At 37.4% G+C, this 27338-nt stretch overlaps 1 protein-coding gene across 1 annotated transcript in view; it reads right to left on the reverse strand.

Annotated features, from left to right (window-relative positions):
• Positions 1–27338, reverse strand: part of LOC121735808 (atrial natriuretic peptide receptor 2-like) — a 54047-nt gene that overhangs the window by 9196 nt on the left and 17513 nt on the right. Inside the window, exons 2-3 of the mRNA XM_042126768.1 lie at positions 6333–6469; positions 2203–2347 (exon numbers count right to left, since the gene is read on the reverse strand). Coding sequence (XP_041982702.1) covers positions 2203–2347; positions 6333–6468 — 281 coding nt within the window. The 5' untranslated portion in view covers position 6469. The remainder of the gene's footprint in view (positions 1–2202; positions 2348–6332; positions 6470–27338) is intronic.

Below are 27338 nucleotides of genomic sequence, written 5' to 3' on the forward strand. Positions count from 1 at the left end.
CGTTTCTTATTTTTCTTATAAATGGAAATGTTATTTATTTTTATATAAAATATTTAGCTATTCGTACAGGGGACTAAATAAGCAACAATTTTTTTTGTATATTTATTTTCCTTAGTTCAGTGTATTTAGCTATAATGGTACCTAATCAAACCCCATTTTTTATGTTTTGCGATTATTGTGATGGTTAAAACGTATTTATGTGAAAATTTTGTATGCGGCTATAAAATTTTTATAGTATAGACGTGGAGATGAATATATTATCTCTCATTTGAAACCAAAATATCCTTGCAGTGTGACTCCTAATTCTTTAAAATGGTACCTGACAATAGCTGATATTTGTGAAAAAATGTGATAGCGTCCTTAAGGCGACACCTTGATAATAATTTGGCTGTAGCGGTATCATGAAAATGACATTTTTAAAAAATGTCATTTTCATCGAATACCAAGCGAAGCTCGGTCAAATAGCTAGTGAACTTTAATTTTCTTAGCTTTAGTCATTGCTGAGAAAAATCGATACCGCTACAGCCAAATTATCAAGGTGTCGCTTTAAGGACGCTATCACATTTTTTCACAAATATCAGCTATTTTCTTACACTACAAGAATTGCTCGTTTAAATATATAATAAGATGCTCAGTATTCATCATGCCTTTGTTTTTGAATTACCCATAGCATAACACATTGGTCAACTTTTATAACACAGAATAATCAATCAAAAATACCTAAAAAAAGGAATTGCTATTTTGCCAACAAAGAAGAGTGATTTAAGCTTCCAACATTTGTACATAGATTATTCAAGCATACACTTTAATTTTTCCATAGCTTATATTATAAAATCTTATATATAAAATTCTCGTGTCACAATGTTAGGCCACGTACTCCTCCGAAACGACTTTACTGATTTTAACCAAATTTTATATGCATGTTCAGTGGGTCTGAGAATCGGCTACTGGGTACTTTTTATATTGATAAGTGTATTTGTTGAATAAATAATAGTAAATTATTACAACTCGAGACTGACGGCGACCATTGTTTGTGCGACGGGATAGCGATGGACGTTGCCATGGTGACATACTTATTTAGTCACTTCAATAAAATAATACGGCCGAAATACATTAAATGGCAAAGAAACGTTTGCCGGGACAGCTAGTTTATTTATGGTTTTTAAATTACGCAAATATCAATTCAAAAACTATAACGCATGCCCTTGACGAACAGAAAAAGGCACAGTGTGGACAAAGCTTATATTGAGTGCGCTTGCACTAAACTGGTTATTAAAACCTAATTATAGTCAATTGCCTGCTACGCTCAGTGTAACTAGATATTATACGCGTCTTAATCGAATGAGCAATACAGTTTGCTGCTCGAATAACTCGATTATATTCCAACTAAAAGGAAATAACAGTTGACTTCACTTCATAGAATTCTTGTAATTGCGTACATACTTGAGCAATATGAAATCATGCGAAGCCATTCTGATTAAAATGATACTAGCAGATATTAATGAGAGCTTTTACTACGACTAGTCACTTTTTAGACGATTATTTAAACAGCTTAGGCAGATTTACATTGAATTAGTAACTGACGTCAGTCCACAGACGTGTCAGTCCTGAGTGCTGACCTAGTACTGCCATGATGTAAAGACAGATTTACATTGAGTCATTTACACCATGGCAGTTGCCAGGTCAGCACTGACACGGTAGTGGATTAACGTCAGTTGCTGACTTAAGTCTTAATATAAATCTGTCTTTTAAAGGCCCAATTTCACCAACGTCGGTTAGTGTTAACAGCTTGTTAAAATGTCATGTCTTCTCTTTCATTGATGATGATGAAAAATGAAAGAGTAAACGTGATACTAATTCGAGCATTAACTTTAACAATCGTTGATGAAATTGGACCTAAAGCTGATACGATACGGTAGTCGCTACTCTCGAGAGAATGTCCAAATCATATTCAATTCAATTCAATTCAATTCAATTCGTTTTAATCTTAACTTAGTTAATTGTTAATTGTATTAATTGTGCGCAACTCACAGCAGAAATTTATTTACCGCGCGAAAAACCTATTAAGTATTAATAACTATTACCCACAGAGTACAGACAGACAGACGAACATAGGATATTGTAGCAGAATTGATGCATTCCTGAATGTCTCCAGTCAGGTCTGTCTGCGTCAGTCCAGTATTTATGGGAGTTTAGACTTACTTGTTAATCCTATGTATATTCTCCTTGAGCGCTGAGAAGTCTGGTCGGTCGTCGTCTGGCAGGGTCCAGGGGGGTTCCCCGGTGAGCGACTGTCGCGGCGATACCGACAGCGGGGAAGTACCGCGGTTACGCATGTCCGCATTCCCTGCACAATTATTGTGGTAAAGTTGACAAGTTGTATTCAAATATTCGACAAATCGAGTGCAAAAAAACTCAATCGGCATTAAGTAGGTAGGATCGTTAATTTGGATTTTAACTTATCGTAGCTGTTTATTTTAGAAACGTGCTACCCGTCTCCTAACTATTAATTAAAAGCTTCTCTAGTTTTCCACATAATTAACGTAACATTTTTTTTATTTACCCGAGTGAACGTTTAGACACATAATTCTAACATATTTAAGTTCAAATGAAACAGTTGCAGGTGAGGTGGTTATTTTCTATGTCATTCCCCTGGGTAGACTTGCTTCGGACCATTTGAAAGTAATATTTAACGTAACATGAACTCTTTAGAGTGCCTGCTTACTAGACTAGGTCAAGCTTTTTAACATAAATTTCCAATGAGAAGGTATTTTTTTTTTATGAAACAAGGGGGCAAACGAGCAAACGGGTCACCTGATGGAAAGCAACTTCCGTCGCCCATGGACACTCGCAGCATCAGAGGAGCTGCAGGTGCGTTGCCGGCCTTTTAAGGGGGAATAGGGTAGGGGAGGGAAGAGAAGGGAATAGGGGAGGGTAGGGAAGAGAATAAGGTAGGGGATTGGGCCTCCGGTAAACTCACTCACTCGGCGAAACACAGCGTTTCACGCCGGTTTTGTGAGAACGTGGTATTTTTCCGGTCGAGCCGGCCCATTCGTGCCGAAGCATGGCTCTCCCACGTTCTATAAAATAATAGTAAATTATTTTAACATAATATTATATTCTGTAAAATATTAAATAATGATTGACTGCATACCATAGTAAATCTACTACTAGATTACACCCGCAACGCCGTTGCGCCAAAATTGATTTATCGCACCGGAACCGTACATTTTTCCGTAATAATCCTATGTCCTTCCTCGGGCCGCAAAGTATCTCTATAACAAATTTTAACAAAATCGGTTCAGCGGATTGGGCGTGAAGATGTAACAGAATATAGTCAGACAAACGTATAAACATACAGACAGACATACTTTCGCAATTATAACATTATTATATTATCGGTATACTTTATTTCAATATCAATACATACAGCTTCGTAAGTTCACTCTGATTTCCTATCAAAGTGCTGTTTAGATGAAATGATAAACAATATTGACATTTTCTTGGGAATACAATTTTGTATTTGAATAGGAAAGGATCAAATTAAGAAGGAAACAGTTTTAAAATAGACTCGAAGTAGTTAAAAAAAGATTTTTACGATGATTTGCAAGTCTTTGACATTCAAGTCGAAACCCTTAAAAAAGAAAAACGCATGACATCGTCAAGTCCTTTTGATGTTCTAAATTTAAGCGTTAAAACCCTCAGTTGCCCTTCAAGGGCTAATTAACATCTGCCCGTTCGTCAGAACAAAGTGCCTCATTAGAATACTCAAAATGGACTTGTACATAACCATAAATCATTGTAAATCGGAGAAAAATTTCCACATATTTTATGTTGTTTTACATTTAGTCGTATTTTATATCGTACTTCAAACAGTATTTCCTTATCATGGACCACCCTTGAAATTTCTTCATTCCAAAAAAAGGGCATTAAAATCGATTATGAAACGATGTTATCCGCCAATAAACATGAAAATAATATACGTACAATGACATTGAGAAACCTCCTCCTTTTTTGAAAACCGTGAAAAATATTATGTCAGCGTTGGTTCTTAAGGCCCTTCCCCAACGGAGATTCCGCAATTTACCGTATTTAGAGCCTTATAAACTCATAATTTGAAAGCTACAAAGTTATAATAAAAATACAGCAACAATCTTCAGTCTATCAACATTCCTTTTTTAATTTTCTATTTTTGTTTATTATACTCATGATATTAGCTTCCAAAGAAATACCAATTTATTAAAATTGAAGTATTCTTTCAGCATCTCCCTAGTATTTACAAATTACCTTTATTTGAAACACATGACAATAGATAGATATTAGGTAATTTCATTATCTACATATTCCCCGTTTTAAATTTTTTTTAGGTCAAGTTTGAACTAAGATAAGTAAAAAAAAAAGTATCTCCATGCCCATCAAAATAGATTAAATAGTTTACGCGCAAATCATAAAAGTATATTGTGCAGTAACCGTACATTTTTCCGGGACAAAATGTATCCTATGTCCTTTTTCGGGACTCAAAGTATCTCTATACCAAATTTCAGCAAATTCAGTCCAGCCGTTTACGCGTGATGTCGTGACCAAGAGATAAATGGATTATTTTTTATTTATATAGGTATATAGATCATTTCCCGGTTCCCTGCATAATATCCATACTAATATTATAAATGCGAAAGTGTGTCTGTCTGTCCGTCTGTCCGTCTGTCTGTCTGTCTGTTATCTCTTCACGCCCAAACCGCTGAACCGATTTTGACGTAAGTTCCCAGGAAAGGACATAGGATACTTTTTGTCCCGGAAAAATGTACGGTTCCAGCGTAATAAACGAGTTTTGGCGCAACGGAGTTGCGGGCGTCATCTAGTTATGCATAAAACATCAAATTTTTGTTTACCCACTTGTTCCACTCATGTCTTCTATTACGTGCGCTTCGCATTCTTACATGGCGGCAAATATTTGAACATTGTCACGAATAGTGGATTATACTGTAGAGTGTTGACTGACAAACTTGATAAAGTTGACACAGAGGGAAACGTAATTAAAATAAAATGTGAGATTATTTGCAATACACATTACACAGTACCCTGAATTTAATTTGAGTACTCCATTTAAGGCGCTGTAAGACAGAATCTTAGAGCGCCTTCACATTACGTCGCAAGCAGCGCGGCTGCCGCATTGCTTGCGACGTAATGTGAAGGCAGCCTTAGTGAAAATTGTTTGACTGACTGTCGAAAAATTTAACATATTTTTATGACCGGTCGCTTTAAAAACTATCCTATGAATTTTTAAAGAGTCTTCATGAATAAAATTTCATCTAATTTGGTTCAGTAGCCTAAGCTGGGAAGAGGTAACAGACAGACATACACACAAACACACTTTTGCGTAAGGATAATACTTATAAGTACGGATGTAGTTTGGTCGTAGATATTCAATCGTGGAGACTTGTCACAAATATTAAATTCCAACATTAAATATTAACGAACTAGATAAGTAATAAGGTAATTTTCTTCTGAAAGGCCAATAAATTGGCATTTTTTGCGGCGGGAAATGAATCGGCGCGAACAAATTGCCGCCATCTTTTTGTGAAGAATTCGAGAGCTAACCGAAGGAAATTGGACGAAAAAAGTGTTGGACGTCTGATGAATTTATTTCTTTTCTTTTCATATTTTTTATGAAGCTATACGCGAGAAATGGCTCATGTAATGTTTAGATTTTTCTTAGCTTTTTATCTTATATCAGATGGGACATATAGGACAGTTTTTGTCTAAAAAACACAGTTCCTACCGGATTTACTTAGTTTTAGTGCAAAGATGTTGAAGATAACTTTTATTCTTCTAGCAATATATTATTTTTATCGTGTTCATAACGCTCTTATATAAATTGTTACAAAAGTATGATATTTTTAATAAATAATAATGTTTCTGCAAAGCAGCAGGGGACTGACATTGCCCGGGGTTCCCCGTAGCGATTATATAATAATCGTAAAAGTAACGTCGTTTCTTAGTCCTAGTTAATCTATACCACTCAGTTTTCATTGTTATTATAGCTATGCTCACCTTCCTTCAATTTAGTGAAGTACTGTCTATTAGTAAAAACGTATTGTTTTCAAGTATTTCAAGATACATTATTAGTTTATAATATATGACTGTTCAAAGAAAAAAATAATGAAATATATAATATTATGTCTACTAGATGTGAAATTGTCTAACGGCACTTTCATACCTATAGGGCATGAGCTATAAATGATTTCGTGTCAATTGTAGTGTCAAACAGCTGTCATATTATGTCAACTTAAAAACATATTGCCGTTAGCAGGGTGAGAAGTGAAAATACGTACTTTTGAACTTATCCTCGAGTATGGCGGCGCAGTAGTCGCAGGCGAGCGTGCAGTGCGGCCGCCGGGACTCGAGCAGGGGACTGACGGCGCGCCGCGGGCTCGGGGAATCCCCGCCGCCGGGCAGCACTAGGGACATTCTGGGGACAAATACATACTTATATCAGAGCTAATATAGTACATGATATAACGTAAAAACTTAAGAATGAGGAGGTTTTGTCACATACCAAATGTTACAAAACATGTTAAAGGTATTCAAAAAGCGTTACATAGGTAATAGGTATATTCCAAATTATTTTATCCAAAAAAAATCCGAAAACGCCAACCGTTATGAATTTTCCCATGCAATAATGAAAAAAGTAACTCTTTCAGCGTTGCTATTTGAGCCGGGTCCAGACGAGTGTAACGTGTAATGTAAGATTACGTGTATTTAGCGTCAACAGTGTGGACGGCATACGAACTCAAAGCGAATTATTGTCCAAACGAGCCTTTGAGCTCGCGCGAAAACCGACAGCCGATGGATAAACCCCGAGCGTTACATGTAATGCTCGTAGTGCCGTCCACACGTAGAATTCGTGTTACATTACACGGTAAATTATATTACACGTTACACTCGTCTGGACCCGGCTTTACAGTAAACTCCATATAAGGGCCACACACACGCCTATTATCACTTTGTTTTGTTTTACCATACAGTATAAATATATATTTTTTTATATTCCAGTTTTGTAAACAATCTTCAGTGTGTAATTTACTAGACTAATTAGAATGCAAGACTTGGCGCGGCTATCAGTTATTATTTATAAGAAAAACAACTTAAGAAATAAAATAAATAACTTCTTGTCACTTTAGTTAATTACTGGTCACATTGTAAGTTTTAAAATAAGAATATAAACTTTATTCTGCCACCTTTAAATGTTACACATATATATTACACAACACATATGTATACAGGGCCGTAGCTAGGGGGGGGCATAGTGGGGCAATGCCCTACCTTAAAATTACAATGCCCTACCTTAAAAATACCAATAATCGGCCAAGTGCGAGTCGGACCCGCGCACGAAGGGTTATACCGCGCACGTACCGTTATAGAGCAAAAATAGTATGGGACCTACCTACCTACCTAAATTTCAAGTTGTTGTCATCATTGATAGTTAAGCAAAAAATGTTAGAAAAATCACGTTTGTTGTATGGGAGCCCTCCTTAAATATTTAATTTATTTTGTTTTTAGTATTTGTTGTTATAGCGGCAACAGAAATACATAATCTGTGAAAATTTCATTTCTCTAGCTATTACCGTTCTTGAGTTAAAGCCTGGAAACAGACGGACAGACATCGAAGTCTCAGTAATAGGGTCCCGTTTTTACCCTTTGGGTACGGAACCCTAAAAAGGAAGACCTAAAAGACTTGCATTACAGGTATTAGACAACAGAAATATACTTTATTCTTATATAAACTATACATTATATAGTTAAGATTTTTATTATACCTTTAAAAACTTATTGTTCCGTTGGCAGGATTCGAACCCGCGTCCCCCGGATTAAGCTGCCACACGCCCAACCATTGGGCCACAGAAGTCGTCGATAATAATTCTTTGTTATGTGTATAGATGGCATTTGAATCACGATTACATGAAGCGATGCGTCCATTTGATTATAATCTTAATGAAAAAAAAAAGATGTAGTACTGCAGTGTGCGAGTCCACGTTTTCAACTTTAACTGCAATTAATAGGCCTCAAAGACTGTCAATGGGTCACGAAAGAATGGCTGGTATGGTATTTCTGGCCTTTGAGAAAAAAGAACAAAAAAAGTTGATCTGAACGAAGTTATTCGCATTTTTAATAATATGGCGAATCGTAGAATTCAGCTGTTTTAAATATTTTATGTTATTTTATTATTAATTATTATTTTAATAAGTTTGCAGAAACAATAATAATCTAAATATATTTTTAGTCGTATATATTGACTCGTATCACCCAACCTAACAATTAATTATTATTTCCTCACTCTCACTCACACGTGGATCCCTACATCCAGAAGTTTAACCATATTGTTCGCTTGTTCTTCGTAATTGAGGATTTAATAATATGTAGTTCTTAGATATAGTGCTCATGCTTTGTCACAGAATTTTTTAAGTATCTAAGAATAACTCTTGAATGAATTGAATACATCATTGACCTAGAGATAAATCAAAACAACAAATACTTACTAAAAACAAAATAAAATCAATATTTAAGGATTAGTGTTTTTTGGCCTTTTTTGCTGCATATTGATATTGATGGCAACAGTAGGCACTGGACATTTTTGCGAAATCACTTAATTAATTAATAATACAATTAAAATAACATTTATATTTAAAGGGGGCTCAATTACAAAAAACACAATTTTGGCCTATTTTTTATCTATAACGGTACGAAACCCTTCGTGCACGAATCCGACTCGCACTTGACCGATTTTTTTTGCTTCCGCCCTACCTGTAACCGACGCTGCCCTACCTCAAATTTGACTCTAGCTACAGCCCTGTATGTATATCAACAATCGAAAAAAAAATCTATTTGACGCTACAGCTAAAACATACACTAAAGACTCATGAAGATAAACACTGAAAAACCTATTGTATTAGCACATTAGCATGGCAGGTCTAAAACGTTTTCACGCTTGAACCACTGAACCGATTTTGATGAAATTTGGTTAAATTGGTAGGCAAATACTTTGAGTTCCGGGAATGGACATAGGTAATTTTTTTACAGGATTTTTATACGTGGGAGAGCCATGCTTCGGCACGAATGGGCCGGCTCGACCGGAGAAATACCACGTTCTCACAGAAAACCGACGTGAAACAGCGCTTGCGCTGTGTTTCGCCGAGTGAGAGAGTTTACCGGAGGCCCAATCCCCTACCCTATTCCCTTCCCTACCATCCCCTATTCCCTTCCCTACCATCCCCTATTCCCTTCCCTACCCTCCCCTATTACCCTAAAAAGGCCGTCAACGCACTTGTAGCTCTACTGATGCTGCGAGTGTCCATGGGCGACGGAAGTTGCTTTCCACCAGGTGACCCGTTTGCTCGTTTGCCCCCTTATTTCATAAAAAAAAAGGAAAAATGTTCTGTTTCCGCGTGTTAAATTAGTTGCGGATACCATCTAGTGATATTTACTATATTTTTTTGAAACCTAAACGTATTAAATATAGTTTATTGTTAAAAATATTAAGTAGGTGTACACTGTACACGGTGTACACCAAATTCAAATCACTTCATCAACCCATAAAAATATTTTCAACAAAAAATATTTATAATTATTCAAAGGACAAAACATAGCATAGGGATAAACTGAGCATTTTATATAAATGAAAAATAAATAAAAGTTTATAGGTTCTGTCTACACTCTAGGTGTAACAATAGAGTACAAAAAATAAAGCCTTATTTTTCCGAAGCCTACGTAAAGCGTTCATAATACCCACAAAACGTAAACGTAAATCTCATAAGGCTTTTCTGATGTTCAAATTTCAAAAGAACTTTGCCTGCCTTAAAAATGTTAGAATATTTACTTCGTTGCGCCAAAATTCGTTTTCCGCGCGGAAACCGTTAATATTTCCAATAAAAAAACTATCCTTTTTCCTGTCCCAGGACTCAATATATATCTGCATACATCAAAATCGGTTCAGCTGTTTAAACGTAAAGGGGACAGACGGTCAGACACATTCGCATTTTCGCATATGTAACCTGGTAAGGGTATCAGTCCCCTGATATAATGTTTCTAACTACATCTTGAGAGTTTACTCTGAAAGTAGCAGCGCTAAAAGAGTAACTTTTTATTATTGTATGGGCAAATTCATGACACTAAGGCCCATATAAAATCGCTAAATAAAATACATTCATATACTACTGTAAACTTTAAATATAAGACTATAATATTATATAGTAATCTCTAACACAGTTACACAGTGTGACACACACACACCCTAAAATATTATTACTATGTTTTGTAACACCACGAATATATCGCAATCATCTGATTGAATCTGCTATTTGATTAAATGACTAGTGAATTCATTGAATGAAACCATTTAATTTACAGTGAAAGACTTGACGAGTTGGCCTTTAGTGACTCAATTCAATGGTTTCATTTCAGATTCAACCGAATGACTGTGACATGTGTAAACTCAAAGTTTTACTTTTAATATCAGATCTGCGGGTAGCTAGGCTAAGGGTCAACCCACACACACCACAACCACACCACGTCGCAACGACAAAATGCCGTCAAGCAGTGGTTACGTGTGAATGGTGTCGCAGCTTTTTGTAGTTGCGTTGTGGTACCGACAAAATGTCGAAGTGGTCGCGTTGTCGCCAGTAATTGCGATGTGGTTACGTATGAAAGTCAATGAAACGGGGGGGGGGGGGGGGGGGCGTTGTCGTGTGGTTGTGGTACGTGTGGGATGGCCCTATAAGTGTAGAGGCTGTACAAACTTCCAGGCGTCAAACGGTGATTGCTATTAATGGCGGTACAGTCAGACACATTAATAACTTAATTATATTTTATAGCATCTTTTATTATATTCTATACGTGGGAGAGCCATGCTTCGGCACGAATGGGCCGGCTCGACCGGAGAAACACCACGTTCTCACAGAAAACCGGCGTGAAACAGCGCTTGCGCTGTATTTCACCGAGTGAGTGAGTTTACCGGAGGCCCAATCCCGTACCCTTTACCCTTCCCTACCCTCCCCTATTCCCTTCCCGTCCCATCCTTACCCTCCCCTATTACCCTATTCCCTGTTAAAAGGCCGGCAACCCTTCTCTGCAGCTCTTCTGATGCTGCGAGTGTCCATGGGCGACGAGTCCCCCTTATTTCATTTAAAAAAATCCCCACATTTGGACCGTTTCTGATCTATTATCATGTTTGGAAGCTGACCTAATCGAGAATGTTCTTAGTCATTCATCATCATTAGCTTGGTCATGCTAGAAAAGCTTGAGTGTTTATTTTTTAATTTCTCAGTTGACATAATGTCTCAAATTAGTATAAGTAAATTGAGAAATTAAAAAGAACACTAAACATTTTATAGCAGTGATTAAACTAATGAAAATGAATGGCTATGATAATTATTCTCAATCATATCAACTTTCAAACAAAAAAACTACATCAAAATCAGTCCACTCATGGGGATGCTATCATGCCACGGCCCACGACAGACACACACACAGACAGGTACAATATGAAACTTATAACAGTGTTTAAACAGTAAGTCAAAAGAAATGTCACTACTGTCAGCATGACAGCAAAATCGGAAAGTATTCACTTGTCATTTGCCTGAAAGTGAGAAAGTTTCCGTAATCGAGAAGTTTCCGCGCGGAATCGCTTAGTGAATCAAGGGGCTGACCAGCTGTTTACGTGCGTATATTGGCCTTAAAAATTACGAAGTATTTTTTTCATAGAGAAGGTAGAACACTTTTTGGCGATAAAAACCAACTTATTGACTTTTCTGAGGCTTCGAAAAGTCGTTTGAGTAAGTTAACACAAGATATTTAACACAATATACACATTCAATGTATAGACTCATCGTCTTGGACTGCAGTTGTCCCTTTGAATGCCTCAACATAAGATCAGCTCACATCAATCTATGCAGACCTTATGACTAGATGTTAATGTTGGCGACCGTACAGGAATGTAGGTTATGCTTGTTAGAGGCTGAGGGTGTCTGCTCCACGGAAACCTTTCAGCCACGCCATTTCCAACTAGTTACTCGTGTATTAAACTGTCGCTTAGACTTGCAATTGAAAGTCACTGCTTAAGTCAGGGCAAAAGGGAAAAACGCTCATGGGTGAAGAGCAGTGCCGGTTTTAGCACTATCAGTGCCCTGGGCGTGCTGAAAAAACTGGCACCCCTTTTGTTTGCATTTAGCCCCGTTTAATCCAGCGCCCTGGGCGGTCGCCCAGCATCGCCGCCGCTACTGGTCAAGAGGATACTTTGATACGTGGTTGGATGTTTTAGCCTTTAGTAATATTGACAATCAATTTTATCATTTTCCGTATCGAGCAATGTTGCTTAGCTCCTCCAAAATGGCTGGTCAGATTGTGTTAAAACTGTGCGTTTACTCTGAGGTTTTAGGTATTGAAAGCATACCAAAAGACCTGGCCCTTTAGCGAACATCTTTTCTTTATCGCTTCATTTGTATGTAGAATCGCCGATCAATTGACATATTATAAGGGTTGATTCAGACCGCAACGTGACACGTAGATGCATCATCTAGCTCATGGCTCAATCATAAATTAAAAACACCATAGGTATCAAAACAACATTTGCTGGATCAGTTAGTATAGTTATTAATTTAGTATAATTTAAACAGTCAGCCAAGTATATTTTAGGAATTTTTTTCAAACATGCTAAGTTCTTGTACTTAGCATGTTTGAAAAAATTTATAAAGAAAATATAATTTTGCGTTCGTGTATTTAAAATAAGTTTTTCACATGAAAACACATTTCAGAATGGCTTCATGGCCGGTTTAGTTTATAAAGGCGAGAGAAAAACACTCATTTGTTTTGCAGAACATTTTCATATTAACTTTTATTTTTCCGTGCAGTAACATCATCATCACCTTTTGAAATGGTTTTTTGTATTAAAATTTTATATTATACAGTGTGTAACAAAAATAAGTGATAATACTTTAGGGTGTGTACGTGTTCCTTTTGTATGGCCAAGGGCCCGAGCGTCACGACTTTCCCCATACAAAAGTGAAAAAAAAATTTGGTCTTTTAGCGCTGCTACTTTCACAGTGAACTCTCTACAAGGAACACGTACACACCCTAAAGTATTATCACTTATTTTTGTTACACACTGTATATAAAATTCTCGTGTTACAATGTTCGTTCCCGTACTCCTCCGAAACGGCTTGACCGATTCTCATGAAATTTTGTGAGCATATTGAGTAGGTCTGAGAATCGGTCAACATCTATTTTTCATACCAAAAATTATTTATATGGCAAAACAACATTTGCCGGGACAGCTAGTAATATATAAAAATAAGTCGGGTTTTCCTTTCTGACGCTATAACTCCAGAACGCACGAACCGATTTCCACGGTTTTGCATTCGTTAGAAAGGTCTCGGGCTCTGTGAGGTCTATAGTAAAAAAAACAGAAAAAACTTCAAGAGAAAAGCAGGAAAACAGAGAAAATCATTTTATGGCAAAACAACGTTTGCCGGGACAGCTAGTACTTTATAAAAATGAGTTTTACATAATATCTTAACAGTCAATATTCTGATATGACGTGCATCCAACATGTTGAATTTTGGTCGGATACTGTATTTGCTAGTAACGCCCTTTGCGTAATATTCCCTGTTTTTACATTTCTTAATAAGTAAACTGCAAGTTCTATAACACGGTATGTCAATGGCATTCCTCGCGCCCGTAACAAGAAACTGTTTTTTGTTTTTACTTTTATAGCTCTTCCTCAATTCTGTCGAAGTTTTATTTGTGTTGTTTAGTTGTAAATTACTTCAGCATATTGCTTTAGCTTTGTTTTGAGCAGAAAAAGTAAAGCTGACAGTGAGTAGTGCTTATTTAATTTATTAACATTTTCCGTATTCAATTTCTTAGTTTTTGTAATAATAATTATATTAGTAATTATATTATTACAGAATCATTTTCGTCGCGGACAAAGTCACGGAGAAAAGTTTCAATAAAATTAACATACTTACTATTATTTAAATTAACTCTAATGTTCGATTTGAAATGCGGAAACAAAGAGAATATAATCACTACGTTTTATGCGGAAATTTAAAATAAAATATTTGTCTTCCAATCTACGCAAATACTAATTGGAAAGGCAATAGCGTGTAAATAGCTAAATTGCCTGCGGGATAATACAAAGTTCTCAAAAAAAAACCTAAAGAAATTAAGGAAATATAATATACTAAATTATAACAAAATTAAGTGCACAACCACTTATCAATTTTGCGGGTAGTTTTAAATATCGTCTGCGTTGGACATCTGTCGCCTCAGTCCGCCATTTTGTTCGCGTCTCTGCTCTCGAGTGTTTGCGCGTTGATGAGTCCGGACTCAGCCCCGGGACTCCAATTTGTACCGACAAATCGTGTTGAGTTCGCTGGGATATATTAATATAGTGAGTGCGGCAAAGCGCGCCTACCAGCGACTCAGCTTTGCCACCTTCACTATAAGCTTGTCAGTTTTCGGACTTTTGTGCGCGTTTCGTTCGGCAGCCGAGGTCGATGTTGCATCCCTTGAACTGCATCGCGAGTGTTCGATTTGAATTAGTGACTTTGTTACTTGATCGGGTCCATCATGCACAGGAACTACACAGGTGAATACATTAAAACCTATTTGCTCATATTATGGCCTGTATTTTTCTAAAAACAATGTGTGTGAAGAGGCAAAGTGGCAATTGAGAATTAGTCTAGCGAAAAAGTGTGGGTATTTTTTTCTAAGTACCGATGTAATATAGACTGACAGGGGCGCCACGGCTCTGACGACGGCTCTCGTTTCAAACTTGCGATATGAGAATTGCATAGCCATAACTTTTTGCATACCATGTTGTCATGAGGTGCGTTATGTTAAGGTGATTGTACATAATTCTTTTGTCTTCTATAAGCTCTGTCTCCGCGATCGAAGAACAAGTTTGTTACAAAGGCCGGCAACGCATTTGCAAGATGTTGCGTGTGTCCATAGGAGACCCGTTTGTTCGTTTACCCCCTTTTAAAAATTATAGTCATAAAGCAATAGTTGTATCTTTTTTTACAGATTGGAAGAGGCGATTCCTATTTCCTTGTGGCGTGTACGGCGCAGTGCGTACACGAGTGCGGTGCAGTGTAGTGGCGGCCGAGCCGTGCCGTGCGGAGCCCGTCGGCCCGAGCCGAGCTGAGCCTAGCGGAGCCGAGCCGTGCCGAGCCGAGCGATGCCGATCCTACAGGTCTTATTACACATACCGAGTTGAATGGCGAGACAGTAAAATGTAACTCGATCGAAATAGTACTGTAGCCGAGTGGGTGTAAACACGTAGATTGTTATTATGACGACTGGCGAGACAATACAGCTTAGTGCAAGGTCGTAAAACGTTTATATTAGAAAATTCTACTGATTATACTGTAGTGTCGAAATCCCATTTCCGAACATTTTTTTTTACTAGATGACGCCGGGAACTCCGTTGCGCCAAAGTTTATCGCGCGGAAACCGTACATTTTTCCGGGTAAAAAGTTTCGTATGTACTTCCTCGGGACTCAAAGTATCTCCATGCCAAATTTCAGCGGTTTGGGCGTGAAGAGGTAACAGATAGACACACTTTTCACTTTTATAATATTAGTATGGATTATTACTAGTAATTAGTTATAATCAGAAATTAGCTATTTAATTAGTAATTGGTAATTGGTAAATTAGTAATAGTAATTAATAGTTAGTATATTAGTATGGATGAAGTAGACGAAAATTTTCAGTGCCACCGAGTGCACTACTCGACATAGTAAATAAAACGGGTTCCAAATGACTGTCTCGACTCTCGACCTGCTGCTAGGCCGATGGTACTGTTTCACCGCTCTACTCGGTAGGTGTAATAGGCCATACGATTCGAGCTAGCGGAGCCGAGCCGAGCCGTGCCGAGCGAAGCCCAGCGGAGTCGCGTCGGCCTGTGCCGAGCCGGCCGGCTGAGCCGTGCACAGCTGTAACGCGGGGCGCCGTGCCGCCACCACTAAGGTAATATTTCTTTATCAACGGTTTAAGCCCGGCCGCACATTATCCGAAATTTCTGATACGAAACAGTTGAACGTCCGCGCTGTCTCTTACAGTTTGTACTGAGCCGAGTGAGCTCGAACTCGCTGGAAAGATATTTCGGATAGTGTGCGGGGTGGCGGTCCGGCGAAATTCAACTGTTTCTGAATTAAATACGACACTTTGTGGATTAGATATATTCACAATATCCAGATACGCCATGCTCTTACAACCTTGTGAATAAACTAGTATTTTATTGATTTCTCCTTTGCTGTTGATATATTAGTCCAAACGGTCCAAAATTTTACTCAGTGTTTCTTTCCAGATGAACAATCAACGGCCGTGCCACTGCGATCGAATGCTGCTGGCTGCATCGGTAGTAAGATTTTTATTTAAGCTTTTTGACACTATGATTTTTAAGTTACTAAGGGCATATACAGTGTGTTTGTGTAAACACCGTTATCCTTGAAACCATCAAATGAGACCGTCAAAATGAACAACTTTTTCTATGAGAACAATGCTGGGAACTCAAAAAGAAAAAGCCGCCCTCATACCCATACGGATGCCCGGATAGGCAATTTGTATGGGTATGAAGACGAATTTTTATGATATATATATATATATATATATATATATATATATATATATATATATATATATATATATATATATATGACGAATTTTTATGATATATATATATGTATTTATTGAAATATATAATAGACGCGGGCAATTATAGTTGTGAATTAATCATTTAATCGCCAATATTCTCCATTCTAAAATCAACATTACCAATCGTTGAAGTTTCCGATATTATAGTCGTAACTGGTAACATACATCAAATATTTTGTACCTAGGTTGGCTCGATCGGGTAAGTCATTAATAACTGCAGGGGGAGATGTCCCTCTCACATAAGGCTGGATGTATATGTAGCGGCGGAAACGCGCGGTTTGTGTGTGGTTCTTGGAGAGATCGACCACGCCACTATTTTAATAAATCGTTACTACAATTGCTTGTAATCTCGCATGGTAGCGGTCAATATTTTAATTATTATCGGTCGCGGTCGCTTGCCGCGAGGATTAGAAAGTAACCTTTAGAGGGAGAGTATCATCTAACTAAACCCAACTACGAGATAGTTTTAACAATTAATTATAGTATTATGTTAAAACTTCGAGCGATAAACTAAAACAAATGAACTACTAGGTAATTTGTTGCTTTACTTTAGTTCTTGTTGTTTTAAGTTTTAACTACTAAAAGAGGGATATATTTTGAAGTGTAATATGTACGTTTATTTGGTTTGTTCGAAGCCCTAAATAGTGGCGTAACTATAGGGTGGCAGGGCTAGCTAAATTCCACGGGCCCCCGGCCCAAAAGGCCGTGAGGTCAAAAATTTTTATAAGTACATTGTTTTATTATGAACGTGACCATTTTTACTGACAGGATCCCATCAATCATAAAAATAATAATAGCCTTTATTGAAAATATTAAAAAAACTAAATCTAGTAGCCAGTTGCCTTCCAGTTCAAACAGTTTGCTGCGGGCCTCGGATGTTATAGTTACGCCACTGCCCAAAACCACGGGTCACCTGATGGAAAGCAACTTCCGTCGCCCATAGACACTCGCAGCATCAGAAGAGCCGCAGGTGCGTTGCCGGCCTTTTAAGAGGGAATAGGGTAATAAGGGAGGGAAGGGTAGGGCTATTCCCTTCCCTTCCCTCCCTTATTACCCTAGGAGGGTAGGGAAGGGAAGGAAAGGGAAGGGAATAGGGGAGGGTAGGGAAGGGAATAGGGTAGGGGATTAGGCCTCCGGTAAACTCACTCACTCGGGGAAACACAGCGCAAGCGCTGTTTCACGCCGGTTTTCTGTGAGAACGTGGTATTTCTCCGGTCGAGCCGGCCCATTCGTGCCGAAACATGGCTCTCCCACGTATCAGTCTCGCTCAGGCCAATGCACCCTATAGTTATTACAGAACATGATGTAAATTGTTACAATTTCAGTACGGTATGTTCATACAAAAACTTCGATAGTGGAGGATTATGCGTTGCTTGTGTCGCTCCTTTCCTTGGTACTATCACTGGATACATTTTACTTACCAAACAACATAGTCTACTCATTTATCATCTTTTTAACAGACTTCCAAGAAAAGGGGTAGGTCAGGGGTCACCAATTAGTTTCGCTCGGGGTCCGTTTTAGGACATGAAATGACCTTCGCGGTCCACACATTTTATATAAAAAAATTCATTGAACAAAGGTAATTACGGAAATTACAAAGGTGTTTTTTAGATATCAATGAGAAAATTAGTTCCATTTTTTTGTAGCTAATTATCTCTCTGAAGTTTGGAGTGAAATATTGGTGCAGGCTATAGATTGACATTAAATCCTGGCGATGTTGAAGTCCTAAGATGAACGAAGATCATCTTCGAACATGCTTGGTCTGCACACAATAGGTCGGCGGTCCGGATGCGGACCGCGGTCCGCCATTTGGTGACCCCTGGGGTAGGTTATACAAAGAATATACGGGAATTGATCCAACTCCGCTTTATAACTTATTCATTCAACGAACACAAAATAAATAGAACTGTCCCTGCATAAACACTTGCCTGCCAAAAAACCTAAATACGTCTATACATACATACATACTACATACATACATACATACATTCATACATATAAATAAAATTGGAGTGTCTGTTTGACATATTGAAAGAACCGTTTTTTACTACATGCATATGAATCTATATACGCTACATACACCAAAACAACATTTTTTACAATTTTTGTCTGTATGTCTGTCTGTCTGTCTGTCTGTTTGTTCCGGCTAATCTCTGAAACGGCTGGAGCTATTTTGCCGGGACTTTTTTTTGGTAGATAGCTGATGTAGTAAGGTATAACTTAGACTACTTTTTAACCGACTCCAAAAAGGAGGAGGTTATATTTTAATTTTTTCATATTTGTTAGCGGACTATCCATCTTTGTTACTATACTATATTGACGCGGACGAAGTCGCGGGCAACAGCTTGTATTTGTATAAAATCACATTTTTATGGGTACCTACTCCTATTCGAAAAACAATAAATTAATTATTATTCGAAATGCCAATAAAAATTACTGTAATCATTTCATTTTGTTCTAATTCTATGTACTTAGTACTTAATTATTTAGCTACATAGTATTATATTTACGCAGTATATTCAAGATCAGATGGTATTTGTCTAACATGTAACTTTTTTAATGTGCCAGACAATTACAAACAGTCAATTCAAGATGTGAGTGGATGAACAGGGTAAGTAAAATGAAAAAACTTCCCGTTTTAGTGTTTTAATGGAGGCTTTAGGACCGGAAAAATATTTGAAATAGAAAAACTATGGATTACATGTGTAGCCAGATATATTAGCTAGGTTATGAAGTAAATAAGTTACAAAATGTATTAAAATAATTAGGGAAAAAATGAGTTATTGTCCGTATGTTACGAAATGTTACTTGTTCGATTCTTCCACTCACGTCTTCAATTATGTACATAATAATATGTGTAAATATCTTCTAAAAGCCGTCGCCAATAGTGTGTTTTCCAGCACTCCCTTGTAATATGTCATCCCTCCCTAGTAGTAATGTGTAATTTGTGTTATTTTATGAATACTCTTTTACACCAAACTAATTTAGTTTGGTGTGAAAGTGTAGTGACACTTACTAAATTACTTTATTCGAGTGTAGTAACACTTTTACACTAAATTACTTGTGTAGTGACACTTTCACACTAAACTACTTTATTCAAGTTAGTGACACTTTCACACTAAATTACTTTATTCAAGTGTAGTGACACTTTCACACCAAACTACTTTATTCAAGTTAGTGACACTTTCACACTAAATTACTTTATTCAAGTGTAGTGACACTTTCACACCAAACTACTTTATTCAAGTGTAGTGACACTTTCACACTAAATTACTTTATTCAAGTGTAGTGACACTTTCACACCAAACTACTTTATTCAAGTTAGTGACACTTTCACACTAAATTACTTTATTCAAGTGTAGTGACACTTTCACACCAAACTACTTTATTCAAGTGTAGTGACACTTTCACACTAAATTACTTTATTCAAGTGTAGTGACACTTTCACACCAAACTACTTTATTCACTATTTAAAAAAATCTTTTTTTATTTGAACAAGGGAGCCATTAAAACAGTGCGAAGTCGCGGGGAACGGGTAGTTTTTAAGATATAAATAGTAAAGAGGAGGTATCTCGGGTATCTCGTATAACGAGCTCTCAGTATAAGTGCGCGCGGTATGCAAATCCGGCCAGCTCGTTAGCGGCTCATCACAAAATCTTAAAGGTGAAACTTTCTTCATTAAGTCTTCTAGTTCATCATCAACAGCAGCAGTATGAAAAAAAAACTTGAGAGGTGTCACGGGACACCCGGATGGAACGAAGTTATTAAAAAATTAAAAACAAAAAATAAAAAAAATACAAAAAAGAGTCATAACTGGCTTGCTTTCTATGAGAGAGAGACAGACAGACAAAGAAACACGCGTACGCCGCACGGCTTACAACTATAGCAAAAAGCACAGACATAGATCAAGATAGAAAGTAAATGGTTTCGTGAAGTACATACACATGCGGTATCTATCGATGTCTGTGGCAAAAAGTGTCGTTACAACTTTTTCCCTTTAGCCCCCTTTTGCAACGCGCGATAAGGAACTTCGTTCCAAAAATACGTGTGGCATTCGGGGACTGCCGCGGTAAAAAATATTGCATAGCATTCTTTATAACACCGTGCCGAAGTCTGCCGAACTGAAACGGCATGAGACATTCACCATGCACGGCTGTCAACGCCGCACCGCTGTCCATGCCGGTCGGAGTGGAGGGTATTAGGTTTATATTTTTTGTTAAGGAATTTCTTGATTCGGTCGCCACACTCAAAGCTCGCCATAAGAGACAAAAAAGATTGTTTTAATTTTCAATTAGATCACGTGCCCTGACCATAAAGTTAATATACCTAGCGGAACAGAGCAACAATCTCGAGCTGCCGAACGAAACCGAAATTGGTTTCATGAAAAATATGTGTACGTATACACTTACACAAGCATGATTGAGCATGATTTCTATGAGATTAAATTGTCAACGTGCGCCACGTGCCGACTGGACATCAAAAAAGAGTCATGTATCACACGTCTCTTTTTACCACGCAGTGTTACTGATAGTGACATCTCTCTTGCTCAGGCCTTTGTTTCTCTATTCCGCTAGGTATATTAACTTTATGGCCCTGACTCGAGTTAAGTTCGTGGTAACGCTACATCTTGCAATCTATACTAATATTGTAAATGTGTGTCGGTGTGTCCTTTGTACGCATTACGCTAAACCGTTAAAGAAGAAATCTCGTATTCTGTTTATTTAGATACTTTGAGTCCCAGGAAAGGACGTAACATTTTCACTGAGGTCTGAGATCCAATGCACGGTATTAAAATTATCGAAACCGCGAAAACCTACATGATAGATAAAAAAGGATATGGTGCGAAAACCTACATGATAGATAAAAAAGGATATGGTGCGAAAACCTACATGATAGATAAAAAAGGATATGGGCGTAAATACCATAGATGGCCCCAAATTGTAAATTAAAAAAATGTTCGGTTACAAAATGTATTGTAGAAGCAGAAGTAAAGTTACAATAAGAGTTTCATTTTATGTTATTTCAAATAGGTAACATTTTATTTCGATCGTCGAAATAACTTTAAATCTTGCTATTTCAGCAAAAGTAAATACCAAAAGCAGATGTAGGCTACTGGGGCAAAACACTCTGAAACATTCGTTTCACCACTAAATTATATTAGAACTAGATGTCCCGCGCGGCTTCGCCCGCGTAAATTAGGAATTTTACGGAAATTGTACATTTTTTCGCAACAAAATAGTTTATGTCTCTTCACGTAGTCTACTATATCTGTGCCAAATAACATACCAAATTGATTCAGTAGTTCATCAGATAAAACCTTTCTAATAATTTTCCGTTTTAACCACATTTCTTCTGTTTCTTCGATCCTATTAGTTCTACCGTGATAAAATAGCCTATAGCCTTCTTTGATAAATGAGCTATCTAACACAGATTTTTTTTTAAATCGTACTAATAGTTCCTGAGATAAGCGTGTTCAATCAAACAAACAAAATATATTTTTAAATCGCTTTACAAAATCGGATATTGATCTAAATGACTATGGAAAGTACCAATAATAGGGTCATAATAGGCTCATAATCATGGGATGCATATATGTATAAGGTATAATATGGTACTTAGTGATGATGATGAATGTAATTTGCATAGTAGTATAATATGGTTTCTGTTCTTAAAACAATGCCGAAACTCCTGAACTTGTACTTATGTATAAGGAATCAGGAGTTCTCTTAGCACCTTCCCAACCCAATCATGGTATACATTGGTGCAAAATCTTACTTGTTGGTAGCATATGCTTAGACTACTTCTTACGAAACCGAAGTCACCACATGTTTCCATAAAAATTTTGAGGAGATCCCTCGATTACTCATGGATCCCACCATCAGATTACCACTTTTGTGAGTATAGTACCAATTGGGACAATACTCTATACGCCAAAAGAAAAATTTTGAAAATCGGTTCGCAAACGGCGGAGTAAGCGTTGAATATAAAAAAACTAATATAACACCTCCCCATTTTGAAAGTCGGTTAAAATTGTAGCCTATGTGTTATTCTGATGTTTAAGCTATATTATTGTAAAGTTTCATTAAGATACATTCAGCAGTTTTTGCGTGAAAGAGTAACAAACATCCATACATCCACACATCCACACATCCATACATCCAAACAAACTTTCGCCTTTATAATATTAGTAGGATTAGTAGGACTAGATGTTGCCCGCGACTTTACTGCGCACTTTATTATGTTGTATTTTTCCTCAATAAAAATATCAAAGTATCTTAAATACCTTTGTTAATCTGTTAAGCGATTATGAGTTAAGAGGGAACTTGATACTAAAAGCCTGCAACTTCTTACGTACGCTGCAATTCGTTATTTACCCGGGAACCGTGTATTTTGTTGGGATAGTGACTGTATAATATGTACCAAGTTAACATACCTAGCGGAATAGACCAACAATCTCGAGCTGTCAAACGTAGCCGAAATTGGTTTACGTCTGTGTGTAAAAATCTGTTTACGTATACACTTACACAAGCATATTTCTAAGAGATGAAATTGTCAACGTGCCGATGAGTGTCGACTGGACGTCAATCAGATGTAAAAAAACACGTCTCTTTTTACCCCGCAGTGTAACTGATAGTGACATCTCGCTTGCTCAGGCCTTTGTTTCTCTATTCCGCTAGGTATATCAACTTTATGGTATGTACACTGTACAGACATACAAATTACAGACATATAAAATTGGAACAATGTGTTCCTTATTCTTGGGAATCGAAGCCTCGAAGTCAAGTGCAAAGTCAAGAACAAGTGAACTATTCGTCCGTATTGCAATACAAAATCCGGCCCGAAACAAAAAAGAACATTGTAAACCGACACGAAGTTAGACGAGTTTAATCGATGTTTTAACAGAAAGCGGTTAAACAACTCCCATATTTTCCAACTAAAATATTTGACTGCAAAATTAACTGTAAATGAAACTAATAACTTGTAGATGCTAATGGAATTTCATTACACTATTACTTCGTAATTTATGTTTAACTGTTTGACATTCTAACAATTGGGGGACAAGGGACCCTAAATCTAGACAGTTCCAACGGACAAGGGACTCTAAATCCTGACAGTTCCAAAGGTATACGTGCATATGAGTGTATGCACGTATACCTTTAAATATATACGTGCAATATACGTGGGAGAGCCATGCTTCGGCACGAATGGGCCGGCTCGACCGGATAAATACCACGTTCTCACAGAAAACCGGCGTGAAACAGCGCTTGCGCTGTGTTTCGCCGAGTGAGTGAGTTTACCGGAGGCCCAATCCCCTACCCTATTCCCTTTCCTATCCTCCCCTATTCCCTTCCCTTCCCTACCCTCCCCTATTACCCTATTCCCTCTTAAAAGGCCGGCAACGCACATGCAGCTCTTCTGATGCTGCGAGTGTCCATGGGCGACGGAAGTTGCTTTCCATCAGGTGACCCGTTTGCTCGTTTGCCCCCTTATTTCATTAAAAAAAAATAAAAAAAAATCACGTGTTAAAGCTGATCATTAGGATTTACCAGCAAGAACGTGTCGTTCGCGCCGCATTTTAGGGTCAATTTATACTAGCGCAGAGTCAAGCGCATCGAAGCGAATTATTAAAACAGAATATAACAAATTCAACCTTAACTCCAAAGCATTAACGCACTCGCGCATCCGCGCGAATTCGCGTGAATGCGCCCGACCAACGCTGATTGGCCTCCCAGAAGTAATGTATGAGTTACACTCTGGAGTTATGGTTGAATTTTCTGTGTTCAGTATTTGAAAATTCGCTCCGCTTCGCTTCGCTTCGACTCTGTGTTGTTATAAATTGACCCTTAAAATTCGTTGTATGAAATGTTGTGAAACCTAGTACATTCGTCCGCACCGTCCGCGCCGCATTTCGTGTACTATGCGGCGCGTTCGACGCGTACGGCGCGTACCGTACTAATGAATGTGCGATAAGCTTTAAACAGAACTATTAATGCTAACACATTTAGAAGGTGTATATGTCGTTTATTATTGTGTTGAGAGTGAAAGTAGCAGTGCAGCTGAAAGATTATCAAAAGCAACTCTATCAGCCCCCCTAGCCCCCTAGACAAGTGGCAAAACGCTAACGCTAACGCTACAAAATGTATGGATTTGACATTAATATTCGCTAGCGAAGCGATGACTTAATGTCAAATCGCATACATTTTGTAGCGTTAGCGCTAGCGTTAGCGTTAGCATTTTGCCACTTGTCTAGAGGGGCTGGGCAAACCAGGGCAAACAATAAAATTCTTACTAAGAAATATAATATTAACCTAAGCACTTCACCCACTTCTCATGTCTGATCATGATGTTGAACATAAAAATACCAATTTCAGACTAATCGAAGGGGCTTACAAGTTTTGGAGACTCAGGGCGGAGGCTTAGGGCGGAGGCCTAGGGCGGAGGCCTAGGGCGGAGTCCTGAGGGCGGAGGCCTAGGGGGGCTGAGGCAAATCAAAGACCAACTTTACCTTCATAATCCCTCTTGAAAAGTTTAGCGATCAAAGTTTAAGGCTTACAGACTTACTGGCTTAGGGTTCCCTAATTGATATTTTGTGGGCTCCGTAGTTATATTATTAGTTTAATTGTGTTATTCAAATTAATTTTAAAAATATCCGTCTAATAATATGTCTGTTACTTCTTAACACCGCTGAACCGTTTTGATGTTTTTTTTTTTATGAAATAAGGGGGCAAACGAGCAAACGGGTCACCTGATGGAAAGCAGCTTCCGTCGCCCATGAACACTCGCAGCATCAGAAGAGCTGCAGGTGCGTTGCCGGCCTTTTAAGAGGGTATAGGGTAATAGGGGAGGGTAGGGAAGGGAAGGGAAGGGAATAGGGGAGGGTAGGGAAGGGAATAGGGTAGGGGATCGGGCCTCCGGTTGGTATGGAGATGTCTTGAGTCCCGGAAAAGAATATAAAAGGATATTTATTATCCAGGAAATATAACCGGATCACACGCGATAAAAAATCTTGATGCTAAAAAATTGCCCGTAATCCTTCACTCTACATTTTATGTTGTCTACATTTTATCTGTGCCAAACAACATAAAATTGCTCCATTAGTTTGTGAGATATATATACCATTTCAAATAATTTTTCCCGTTTATTTCACATTTTCCTCTATTTCTTTATATATCCTACTAGCTGTCCCGGTGAACTTCGTGTCACTTTAAAACCTTCCCTGGGCTTCTACGAATATTTTAAGACTAAAATTAGCCCAATCCGTTCAGCCGTTTTCGAGTTTTAGCGCGACTAACACATTTGAAAATCCATTTTTATACATAAGATAGCCTTCCTCAATAAAAGAACTATCTAAATTTTGCAAATCGGATCAGTGGTTTCTGAGAATAGCTCGTCCAAATAAATAAACTCTTCAGCCTTATAATATTGGTATAGATAATTTAAAAAAATGGCATGAGTCTATTTATCCACTACGAAATTGTTTTTATTATTTCAGGTCGGGCCGCGGTTTAACTTCACAAGGTAAGTCATTACAATTTTGTAAAAATAAAAAACTGAATATTGCGACAAAAAAATATACACCTAAAATAATAAAATACTTATAAATTAAAACATTCGACTTGACCCTTTATAACTGAATAAAAAAGCAATTTTCTACAAAATATAGCCTAAATAACTATTATATTTTATATTCCATCTTATCGGAGTTAAAGAGTTTTTCTCAAAGGTTGGGTGTTGGGTCTAAGTGCTTATTTTTCGTTCAGTCAACTCCTCTAAAAGTTTTAAATATTGAAGTAAAAAAAAAAGGTTTTTAAGTAGGTAAATGTTGCTTAGAAGTTAAATATTTTTCTCCTTTTTTGAGATTCAAAAATTTATTTGCTAAATATTAATTCATGGAGCTAACCTAAGCCTCCGCATCCGGCCGCGATAACAATAGAAAAGCTATTGTGTCTCGTTATTCCACGATCGATGGGTGAAATGGAATAATTTTAGAAGATCAGTGACATAATATTAAGTCGTTTAAGTTTACATGAAATTATTAAGGTTTTTATTCCAAACATATTTGCGAATACAATTGTCTAAAAATAATAGATTAGACCCCAATTTCACCAACATCTGTTAGTGTTAACAGCTTGTTAAAATGTCCTGTCTTCTCTTTCATTCATATTATGAAAAACGAAAGAGCTAACGTGATGCTAATTCGAGCATTAACTTTAACAGTCGTTTGTGAAATTTGGTCTTAGTATAAAGGAATCAGACTGAACCAAATGAGGAATGAAACTGCATTTATTGTTGAAAAACTAACATAATCCCAATATAACTTTCGTCTGATTCACCGGTAATAATAGTATTAAATTTAATATAAGTTATTATCGGTTACTCCATATATGAAACGATTAAAACCGAAGTTGAAATGCCGTTAACTTTAACTTGAGCTTTTAACCGTAAAGTTAACTGAGATCATTAAATATTTAATGTGAATTCATAAAATTTTCACGGAGCTCTAATAACTGCATCGCAAGTGCAAACTCATTTAATATTTTATATTACTTTTGATAAGTCGTCCTGACAATATTTCATAATAACTTTTTTCATTGTCAAATTTTGTAGGTACAAGTATTATTAAAAAG

Source organism: Aricia agestis, chromosome 18 (genome assembly GCF_905147365.1).
Source record: "Aricia agestis chromosome 18, ilAriAges1.1, whole genome shotgun sequence".
Lineage (NCBI taxonomy): Eukaryota > Metazoa > Arthropoda > Insecta > Lepidoptera > Lycaenidae > Aricia > Aricia agestis.